Source organism: Rhineura floridana, chromosome 1, assembly GCF_030035675.1.
Source record: "Rhineura floridana isolate rRhiFlo1 chromosome 1, rRhiFlo1.hap2, whole genome shotgun sequence".
NCBI lineage: Eukaryota > Metazoa > Chordata > Lepidosauria > Squamata > Rhineuridae > Rhineura > Rhineura floridana.
The window spans coordinates 74,337,197-74,349,159 of NC_084480.1; the positions used below are offsets into that span (position 1 = coordinate 74,337,197).

The 11,963-nt window shown below is 40.8% G+C and overlaps 1 protein-coding gene across 1 annotated transcript; it reads left to right on the top strand.

The window, feature by feature from the left end:
- Nucleotides 1-60: 60 nt before the first annotated feature.
- On the top strand, nt 61-8,323 carry LOC133383418 (uncharacterized). The gene is made up of 4 exons (XM_061624084.1): nt 61-3,765; nt 6,860-7,188; nt 7,301-7,530; nt 7,859-8,323. Exons 1-4 carry the CDS (start codon nt 3,687-3,689, stop codon nt 8,247-8,249), a joined length of 1,029 nt encoding a protein of 342 aa, XP_061480068.1. The 5' UTR covers nt 61-3,686; the 3' UTR covers nt 8,250-8,323.
- Nucleotides 8,324-11,963: the final 3,640 nt, after the last annotated feature.

The following is an 11,963-nucleotide window of genomic DNA, read 5'->3' on the forward strand; positions in this document are numbered from 1 at the left end:
AACTGATCTTAATTGGTATATTAAAATTTTATTTTATTATAAATTTACAACTAAATTATTCTACAATAGAGAGAGCTAAGTAATCTGTTGCTCCCTCATGACTGGGGAAGATGTAGCACTTGTATAAATTGTTGTATAGAATTTGAATATTCTTTTAGTGAATGTGAAATGCAAACTACAGTCAGTCAGATTAGCACATTTAGCAGTAGTCTTTTTAAACTGTCTATAATTTTAGAAATATTTGATGCTTTTTCCACAATGTTTACAGCATAATGTATTTTAGAAAAAATTGATAAAGGGAAACTTCTTATAACTGGAGAATCCAAATGGAAAAATGGAAATGGACCGCCTTCAAGTCAATCCCGACTTATGGCGACCCTATGAATAGGGTTTTCATGGTAAACGGTATTAGAGGTGGCTTACCATTGCCTTCCTCCGAGGCTGAGAGGCAGTGACTGGCCCAAGGTGACCCTGTGAGCTTCATGCCTGTGTGGGGGACTGAACCCTGGTCTCCCAGGTTGTAGTCCAACACTCTAACCGTTATGCCACACTGGCTCTCTAGGCCAAAACATATATTTTTTCTCTGCTTTACATGAGTTTGAATACTCCGTTACTACTGAGACCCTACATTGATTAGATCATCACATAATTATGACACATTTGGGTTGATAAACTATTTAACAAAGCATTTAGATTCTGAATGGGGCAACATAAGCACCTGTCACATCAGATATATTGCATTATTCACAGTCCTGCTCCAGTTTGCAGCTTTCATGGTATTTTGTGTAGTTTAGCCCATTAGTCTTCAACTTTTACAGAGCTTGGGCCCTTTAGCCCAAACATGCATTTGGGGACCCACTTCTTAATCTTTTACCATAGATTGAAGTGGTTTTACTGCTGCAGTTGTGACCCACATTAATTCAGACTGCAACCCAGTAGTGGGTCCTGACCTTTCAACTGAAGACCAATGATTTAGGCCTAAATATCAAACCCATAGAGTTCTTGATTTTATTTTTGTAACCTATGAAACTTTTGCCAAATTCCTGTAGATGGCAGCATTGCTAAAGATACTTGATCAGTCTCTCAAGCTCTGTTTGGCTCATTCTTGTTTCCTGACCTGATGGCCAGTTTTTTTTAAATTGCCTACTATCCTAGTCTTTAAGTAGGTTGAAGTCATGCTTGCAAATACTGCTTTCTTATTGTCATATTTCCAAAACGTCCAGTTGACACTAAGGACTGCCTCATACCTTCTACTTTCACAGAAAATGCTGTATTTTGTAACTTGCTGTTATCATGGAAGGGCTTCGGCGCTCTTTCTTTTCAGCAAATATCACAATTCTTGACTTGAACTTATTCTTGTGTGTGCCAGGGTTGCTACTAACCCTCGCTGGACTGTTTGTATTTCTACAAGATAGGATGTGCATTTGTAGTCATTGCAGAATATTCTCAGGGCAGACTTCTAACCTCTAGGCCGTCTCCATATGAACTCCTCTTAAATCGGTAAAGTAGAGCATGTTTAGACCGATGTGATTTTAAAGTTGCTTTGTCACATCAGGCCCAGGCCCATAACATGAAAAAGGTGTATTAGTGATAACTGTGATGCAGGCATCAAGGAACAGGCAATTTTAGAAAAACAAAGTGATTAAAAATAGGACTGCCTTTTACAGCCTAGCATTACAAGGCTGATGTGTAGGCAGGGCTGGCCCCAGGCCTGTGATGCCATAGTTCAACACCCCTCATACAGGTGGCACAGGGCTAATAAGCCCACCCTCATGCCCCATCTACCCCTCATGCTGTGTGAATGATGCCTGCCATCAACCAAGATAGCGGAGGGGGCATCAGCCCCTTAGGGAAGACCCCGCCCACATCTTGGATGATGGCAGGCATGTGCTCCTGGCATACACTCTGATGGGAGAGGTTGATTGGGCATGCGGGCAGGCTTATTGAAGCCCGCACTGGGGCGTGTCTGGGAGCTCCCTTTCCACGATCTGCGGCAGGGTCCGGTTGCAAGACCGAACGCTGCTGGAGGTCACAGAAGGGGAGCGCCAACTTCCCATCCTAAGGAGGAGCCCCTCTGGGTCGCCAGCCCTGTGTGTAAGACAGTGTTTAAGTTAAAAAATCAACTCAAATGATAGTGTGAGAACACTGAATAGAGTCTTCCTGGATGAGATAGGTCTGACTGCTTCTTTATTGGCAAAAGCTGCTTTTACAAAAGAGTTGTTAGGGGAGGCAGAATTAGGCCTTGAAACTACCTATTGAGCTTCCTGGCAGATTGTGCCTTGCTTTGTTGGCTAAGTTATGGTCAGTTAATGTAAACAGGATTTCCACCATCTGGTGAATAGTAAAAGTTTCCTGTGAAGCTAAACATCAATTAATACATTAATAATGAACAAACAAGACAGTGCCCTCCATTTTCTATAAAATTAAAAGTTTAAAAGTAGTCAGTTTGAAGAAATAGCTGAGTTATTAAGACAAGGGCAAGTGCTATAGTAGGAGTTTGTGAATTAACCCCAGACTGTAGCAGCAGCATCTATGATACTATGTGACTCTTACCTGAAATAGTAAAAATAACTGATTGTTCTATATTAAAAATAACATTAGAATTTGGGGCTGAGCAAGATACTATGATTATGGCCTTGCTTGAATTCTCTATTGTGGAAGGATGAAAAATTGATGTTTCAGTCCATCATAGCAGGGCCACCATAAGTTGTGGCTGCTTTGACATCTTGAGAAGCATGAGCAGACATTTCAAAACTGTTAAACGCTTGGTAACTAGGACCTGAGAGACCAGGGTCCAAATTCCCACTTGGGCACAAAGTTCCCTGAGTGACCTTGGACCAGTCACTGTCTCTCAGCGTTTACCTATCTCACAGGGTGGTTGTGAGGATAAAATGGGGTGGTGGAGAATCATGTACACCACCAGGAGTTCCTTGGAGGAAAGGTGGGATATAAATTAGTTGCTTTTACTTTTGTTCCTAACTGGAGGAGGAAGGTGGAGGTATAAAATGTCTTTAATAAATACAAATATTTTATCCTAAGAAATAAAAAAGTATTAATGAGCATTGTTAGTATAGGCTTTATGTAGCCCTTTAGATGTTGTTAGACTTCAACTCTCATAAGTTATAGCGTAGCCAGCATGGCTATAGTCGGGGATGATGGCAGTTGTAGGTGAACAAGATTGGGAGGGCCACCAGTCCTCTCCCTGGTTTATGTCCTCTCCTTATGTGCTCATTGATAGTAGTTTTTGCAATAGGATATTGGATGAAAATGAATGTTCTCATAACTCCTATTACTCAAGTTTTCCTACATGCAGTGTGAATACATTCTGTGAAGAAATGCAGAGCTTGGAAGTAATTCGTTATTTTTAACGAGTTACTTTTAATTCGTTACAATTTTAAATAACGAGTGGGTAATTCCATTACATTTGGCAAGTAACGGAACGAATAGTAATTTCCCTACTTTTCAGCTTCAACTTTAACGTTTCCATGTTAGGTTGGACGTTACTTGGGGGCGGGAACAAGGGGAAGTCAGCTACTGGCTGTGATTGGTTAACACAAGACATGTGCCTCACACTGATTGGACCTCTGCGCAGACTGTCTCTTCCCTCGTGATCTGTGTTAGGAGGCACGAGGGAAGAGATGAATAGGCAGGGGAAGCCTGCTAGCGTCTGACTCTGAGAGGAAAAAATGGACGCCGGAGGAAAAAGCCAGGGCACGGACAACAACGGAGGAGAAGGCTGCAGCAGAATGGTGAAGAGCTGTGGAGGTGAGTGATGATGATTTGTGTGTGTGTGTGCCCCGGTGTGTGTGTTTTCGGCTGGAGTATCTGGTTTTGGAGGGGGGCTCCGGCTCTCTGGCTACCACCCCTTACTCTCTGGACTCTCTGCTTCAATTTAAAAAAAAAATTAAGTTTCTAGGTGGTCTAATTCCCGAGATATACACCAAAACGTAACCCCCCCTGCACAACTTTTTTTTAAACAGATCATGCTCTAGCTACAACTCCCATCAGCCCAATCCAGTGGCCATGCTGGCTGGGGCTGATGGGAGTTGTAGTTTAAAGTAACTTTTCAAAGCTCTGGCTGCAACCCCGCCCTTTCATGATTGTGAGTAAAGTGCAGACTTGTGTTTGTGTTGTAAATCTCTCTCCCTCCAACCCTATTTTTAAAGAAATTAGGCAGGGTTTATCACAGTTTTTATTATGTAGGAAACTAATACTCATTTTTTAAAAAAATGAAGTTTATTTATTTATTTTTATTATTTTATTTATATCCCACCCTTCCTCCCAGTAGGAGCCCAGGGCAGCAAACAAAAGCACTAAAAACACTTTAAAAATCATAAAAACAGACTTTAAAATATATTAAAACAAAACATCTTTAAAAACATTTTTAAAAGCTTTAAAAACATTTTTTTTAAGAAAAAGTTTAAAAACATATTAAAAAGCAATTTCAACACAAGACGCAGACTGGGATAAGCTCTCAACTTAAAGGACTTGTTAAAAGAACAAGTTCCTTATCACTTGAGGCTGCAGTTTTCCCTGGTTGAGTAAGCCCCATTGAATACATTGGGACTTGCTTCTGAGTAAACAAACATAGGATTGCGCTATAAATATCTTTACAGGTTATATAAATAAACATTTGATAGTCATGCTTATATAAATATTTTCATAGAATCATAGAATAGTAGAGTTGGAAGGGGCCTATAAGGCCATCAAGTCCAACCCCGTGCTCAATGCAGGAATCCAAACCAAAGCATTCCCAACAGATGGCTGTCCAGCTGCCTCTTGAATGCCTCCAGTGTCGGAGATCCCACTACCTCTCTAGTAATTAGTTCCATTGTTGTATGGCTCTAACAGTTAGGAAGCTTTTCCTGATGTCCAGTCGAAATCTGGCTTCTTGCAACTTGAGCCCATTATTCTGTGTCCTGCACTCTGGGATCATTGAGAAGAGATCCCGGCCCTCCTCTGTGTGGCAACCTTTCAAGTACTTGAAGAGTGCTATCATATCTCCCCTCAGTCTTCTCCAGGTTAAATATGCCCAGTTCCTTCAGTCTCTCCTCATAGGGCGTTGTTTCCAGTCCCCTGATCATCCTTGTTGCCCTCTTTTGAAACTGTTCCAGTTTGTCTGCATCCTTCTTGAAGTGCAGAGACCAGAACTGGACACAGCACTCAAGATGAGGCCTAACCAGTGCTGAATAGAGGGGAACTAATACTTCACATGATTTGGAAACTATACTTCTGTTAATGCAGCCTGATATAGCATTTGCCTTTTTTGCAGCCACATCACACTGTTGGCTCATACTCAGCTTGTGATCAACAAGAATTCCAAGATCCTTCTTGCATGTCGTACTGCTGAGCCAAGTATCCCCCATCTTATAACTGTGCATTTGGTTTCTTTTTCCTAAGTGTAGAACTTTTACTTCCACCCAGTTTTGTCATGCTGTGTCCCTATAAGTATCCAATTGCATACTATGGTTGTACAATACTTCCTTTACATTTTAAGTATGCCTTGGGGTAGTCATGGTTCTCCATTGTTTTCATCCTGAGGGGCAGATAGGCTGAGAAATGGTGAGTAGCCCATGGTCACCCACTACACTTAATAGCTTATTTCCATTTTGAAAAATTAATTAAAACAATTTACATGCAGGCAAAATTTATTAAGCGGATTCACACAATATGTGTAAAGCACATCCAACTCGCATTTAAAGCGCATGACTTCCCCTAAAGAATTCTGGGAAGTGTCATTTCCCCCTCACAGTTATAGTTCTCACCACTCTTAACAAACTGCAGTTCCCATGATTCTGTGGTGGGATTCATGTGCTTCAAATGGGTGTTGAATGTGCTTTAAAGGAATGGTGTGGATCTGCCCTAGGTATGATGTTCATTCAAGAGTGAATTGAAAAGAACAATTTTAAAAGATACTTCTTACTCTTACTCATTTTTCAGACCTCTTTCTGAAGTAAAGGGTCAAATCTGTAAAAACATTTGGAGCAGCCACATTAAAAGATAAGGGCAGGGTATTCCAGGCAGGGGGTTGCCAACCCTGCTTGGATATGGATGTCTTTGCAGAAGAACCCTAGTCAAGGTTTACCAATAGCACAGTCCAAACTATATCTACTTAGAAGTCAGTCTTGTTGAGTTCTATGGGGCTTAATCCCTTAGTAAGTGCGTTTAGAATTGCAGCCTTCAGGAGCCTCCATCTTTACTCCCCAAAGCTCCCATCTAACATCTCCACAACACTAGGCTCCTTTGTCTCTGCTGTGGCCTTCTGGTGACTGCCCTAGCCTGAAGGCACTTAACCCTTCTTGCTGAAAGCAAGTAGGCTAGATTAAATGTTCCCTACCCAGGCTCATATATATAAAAGATAAACGGCATTTTGTCAAAAGTATTTTTGTCTACATTTTATACCTCATCCTTGGTTTTCCAAGCTTGGCATGGAATGCTTCTCATACAGAATTAATTTGAAATGCTGCATATTTATTATCATAATCATCATATTCAAAATAAAAAATATATGTACTGCCTTCAAGTTGATTCCAACTTATGGTAACCCTATGAATAGGGTTTTCATGAGGCTGAGAGGCAGTGACTGGCCCAAGGTCACTCAGTGAGCTTCATGGCTATGTGGGGATTTGAACCCTAGTCTCATTTTGTTCTCACAACAACCCTGTGAGATAGTAGGTTAGACTGGCCCAGGCAGGGTTATTTAGTGAGCAAAAATGATGCAAATAGGATCTCTTTTAATTGTGCTATCGACCTGCTTACTTCCACTCTGACTGGGGCATCTTGCAGCATGGGGAAGAGATGGGGGCACATCACAGCTGAAGTTCACCCACATAGGAGCATTATCTCTTGTTTATTACAGAGACGCCTGTTGCAGGTTTTGCTGCTGAGAGCAGCAGTCAGTTAGTGCGGCCACTTGCGTCACAGCTTGTTGATCCTGAGGAGGCAAAACTAGAAAGTGAGGTTCAGAAAGGAGGCCCTGTGCACGAGGAGGAGGGCATGAAGCAGTGCCAGTTGCCCACAGCCACATCTGCAGAACAGCAAGTACCATGGTTTGGCTTTGAGAAAGCTTGTACATTTGTGAGCCAGAGTGGGAAAAATGTTGTTGTACGATGCAATTACTGCCTTCCAAGGATCAAAAATCTGAGATCAGCTGTTTCCTCCTCATCCAATGTGAAGAAACATTTTGAGGTAAGCCTTTGTCATGCTGGTCCTCAAAGAGTGTCCATTGTCTATTTATGTTTAAATTGTGAAGTTCCTCTTCCATTTTTTCTTGGATTCATGCTTTGTTCTTCTTCCTCAGAGGGCACACCCTGAGAAGCTGAGAGCAATTGAAGAAGCAATAAAGGCAAGGAGACGTGGCCTTCCTGAACCAATGCGTGACACCCCTCCTCCCAAAATGCTGAAGCAGCAGCAGACAACCCTTGAGAGGTGGGGATCTGGCAGGGATCTGCTTCTTCTGGCAGCCTGCGTACACCCTCGCTTCAAACTAGATCGGCTGGAATCGTGTCAGGCCACCACCCATACCAACAAGTAAGAACATTAGGGAAGCCCTTTGGGTGGATTACTCCAAGGGAAATGTTGTCTCAAGGGAGGCATCAGAGGGCTTAAGGTGGTAGGCAGGGGCTGGGCCTTTTCTTCCTGGGGCTCCTCATCACAACCTTGGGTTGCTGCAGGTAATCCTTAAGGGTCTGCTGTGCTGCCCCATGTGTGTGGTGACTTGGTCACCTTCCTACCTTCCATGTCATCATCCACAGGCTCAGGCTGGACCCTGAACCAGGGGACATGACAAGCATCAGGAAATGAAGAGCAGATGATGGTTTCCTAACATATATGTTAACATATCCTCTCTCTTTCTTAGATACACAATGGAACCCTTGTTGAAAGCTGAAATAAAGATGGGTGTACTTAATGAGGACGGTGATCAGTCTTCAGATAAAGACCAGGAAGGAGATGACTTAGAAGATGACTTCTTTAACTTTCTGCCCCAGGGCAAGAAGTCAGCAGTGGACACTGCTAAGGAGGAACTGGTGAGGTACCTGAGGTCTCCCAGCAGGGAAGTGTCATCACTCCATGGCTTTCCACGTGTGCTGCGGTGTTTTTTGCAGCACAACACAGGCATGCCTTCAAGCGCCGCAGTAGAATGCCTGTTCAGTACTGGTGGCAACGTAATGACTGTAAAAAGACATTCCTTGTCTGACATGCTCTTTGAGCATCTTGTTCTTTTGAGACATAACAGAAACATATTATAAAAGCATTTCAAGTGTAAAATTTGATTTCAAGAGTTGGGGTATCTTCATTGCTTGGGGGGATGTGAGATTCTGTTATGCCATTATATTAATCTTATGGATAAAATTTTTTATTCTACTACCCCCTGTGTGTGTGTGTTTATTTTTAATATTGTTTTAGGCTTCTTAGATGTGCAGCAGCCAAGGCCAGCACCTCGTAGGAGTTTTTTTTAAAAAGTAACTGAAATGTAATTGTAGTGATTACTTTTGAGAAAAAGTAACGTAATCAGTTACTTTCAGAGCAATTGTAATTGTAACGGTAATTGCTACTTTTTGGGCCAAGTAATTGTAACTGTAATTTATTACTTTTTAAAAGTAATCTTCCAAGCTCTGAAGAAATGTTAAACATCACATTAGTTTAAGATACTGTTCTTTATTTGTTTGCATTCTTCTAAGTACATTACATCTTCAGCACAAACTGGTACGGTATATTAACTTTTCCCAGTGCTTGCCAAGAATTTTTGTCTGTGGATCTAACTTGCCTTTCTACAAACAGAAGAACACGTTCCATTCTCAGGGGGGACAGAGATCCACCAGAGACCCCTGCTAAAGGAAGTGTGGGTAAGGTGATTTTACTGATTCCCCCCTGTGCCTCCCTCATAGTTCCAGAGAGTCCTCTAACCCTTTACAGTAGATATCTGGGAGGAACAGGTAGCTGCAAGGGGAAGGAAGAATCTACAAATTGCCTCCACCCTCTTCTGCTGAAGGGTACATTTTGTCAAAAGTTCATAACTTTGGCTCCATCAAGTTCAGTGCAGTTGTTTGCAGGTGATGGAAACACTGATGTAAGGCTGCCAATGCTGTTCTGCTATGCCACAAATTGAAGAGGTACCTTTCAATATTTTTAACTAGATTATCTTTCTATGTAAGGATAAGCCATCTTAGTTTTAAAAATCTACACTTGCTTGCATATTTTAAGTTTTGTACCTTGCCTTGATAGTCTGATGTCATAATTTGTTGATCTACCCAACATTCCACATAATGGCACCATTTAATAAATTCAGCTTCCACAAAATTTACTCAAAGCACATACAAATGCAATAGAAATGTCATAGCATGTAAGGCTGTTCTGCAGCTAAAATGTTAACATTTTCTAAATCTCAGATTGGCTTTAAATGCTTCATGAACAGAGATGAAGCTTACCATCTATTCTAGTTAAGCTTATATTGTTATCAACTCCATGGTGGTACAAGGCTGGCACAAATTATTTTCAGACTAGGAACACCTGGTAAGAGGTGGTTGCACTAACTATATTGTTCCTCCATTAGACTAGACCTTTAGTGCGATTGTGTTTTACTTTTATAATAGGTAGTGCCAACACTTTATAGGTCTTCCACTGGCACGAAACAAACTTGACTGAGAAACATGTAAAGCAACCAGTGTGTGACTGCCAGAGCTGCATTCACCTGTCTTTTATCAGCAGTATAATACATACTTTACATTACATACTTGATTGAATGCACAGCAAAAGAGTTTGTACTACACATTAAGTTTGAAACATTCTGGTAGTCTGGCCTTTCCCTACTACTAAATCTGTGTTAAGTAAAAGGTCCAATTCTTTCTCTCCCCACCCCTGCAATTGGCTCCATATCTTGTTATGAGCTCTCTGTTGATATGCATAAGTAACACATTCTGCCAGCAGTCAATAGGGGGAAAACTACGCAGTGGAATTAATTACCACAAGACATAGTGGTGAACACTAGCTTAGATAATCTGTATAGAGAAGCCTTGCCATGAGTTTAAGAATAAAACCAAAATAAATACAACAGTCTGTCTCGCTACCAAATCGTAGGCTCAAACGATAGGTGCTGCTTATTGCCATTCTGTTTTACTTACAAGCTTCCAAGGGCATGTGACCATTCAGTGGTAAAGACTGAGTGTTGGCCTAGATGGTTCTGACTGAAGCAGGCAAGGCAGTACTTATATTCATTAGAGGTGAGGAATAGTTTCCTTCCTACAAATAGAAAGTTGAAGAGAGCTCATTCTACCTTTGCTTGTAAAGCAGATGTCAAAGGACCATGTTCTAGTTAATCCAGTGAGTAACACTCTGGAGTAAGCCCCATAGGAATGAATGGGTGTTGCACAGAGACAATTTAGCAGAGTTTATGCTTGTGCAGTTTAAAATCAGGCCAGTATAGCTATGTTTTGGCTTTGGCAGAAGCTCTGTTTACCTAAGTTCTTTTTGCAACCACTTCTTTTTTTTAGTGTTTCCATGAACTGGTTTGCTTCCTGTACTATCTGATTACAGATCTCATATGTAATGAAGCATCACTAAAAATGAAAGCACCCTATTTACATTACACCTTCTTCACTCAATTCTCTTATTAGAAATCCATCTCCTTTTTAGTGGTAGAAGGTCTGCAAACAGAAATACTCAAATGCATCCACAACTAGATTCAGAACCAACAAATTTCACTAACATATCTGGGTACCTTAGTTTTTGCATAGCTGCTATTTATCCTAGAGGCAGAGTCTATATATATTTCAGCATTTGTCTCATTACCTATAAAATATTTTTAAATTCTACTAGGTATCTCTTCAAATTATCTCTACTTTTTTCCAAACATCTAAGGTGTATATTAATTCTGATTGTTATCAGTGTCTTCCATATACATTATAGAGACTATATTTGTTTTCCAACAAACAAAATGCCTTGATTTTCAGCCTTTTTTCCTGCCCTCTCTTTTAATGTGTTTTCAATCATCTCGGTTTTATTCTTCCCTTTTTTTGTTCCAGACTTGGTGTCCTATTTTCCCACTGCTTTTCCTTAGCTTCTGTAGTATTTATTACTTCTTTTTCAAGTTTTCAAATTCTGTCTCAAGTTTTCTAAATTCTATAGAAAACTATTTCTGCATGTCTCTTGTCTCCACAACTCTATCAAGGGGCTTTATTTTTTTTTTAAAAAACTAGTATATGTAGCAACCCTCATGATAGGTGTCAATCTACCTGCTTTTCTTTATAAGACACATAATCATTCTTTGTTTATGCTGCGAACATTTAATTAAAAAGAAAAGAGTGAGGCTTTTTAAGGCCCAGAGTAAATAACAGAGAAGGGCCAAGGAGCACCTGTTAGCTGCCATGCAGTGAAACCTCTGCCAAAGAGCAATATTGTATCTTAAGCTACTGTTTGTGAGCATACTTCAGCTCAAATCACACATGTGCAGTAACATCTGGAGGCCCCGCTATAGAGCATGTACTCCTATATTACCCACCATGTTAAATGAAACAGGATGGGGCCCAGATGGAGTGTACCCCATTCCCTCTTCATGAACATTCATTTGGTATGTACATTCAACCCTTTCAGCCAACTGGTATATCCAATGCTGACAAATAACTTCCTGGCCTGTCATCACCACCAACGAAGTGCTTCAGTGTTTTCAGCACAGCTTGCACAGCTACACATACTCTGGATCAAATACTTCAAATTACAAACTGTCTGTGCAACAATAAGGAATATTGGTGTTCAGCACGTATATAACCTTTCAGCACTGTTTACAACACTGTTGGAGGCAAGGGTGTGAGAGGGCATACATAATATAACACTTTCTGATCATTGTCCTTGTATACACATAAACCCACCGGCATAGAAATCATGTGTCATTGTATCTGGATATCAAACTCTACATTACAGTAAAAACCAATCAAATATGATACAGAACTTTTACATATGGACACTGC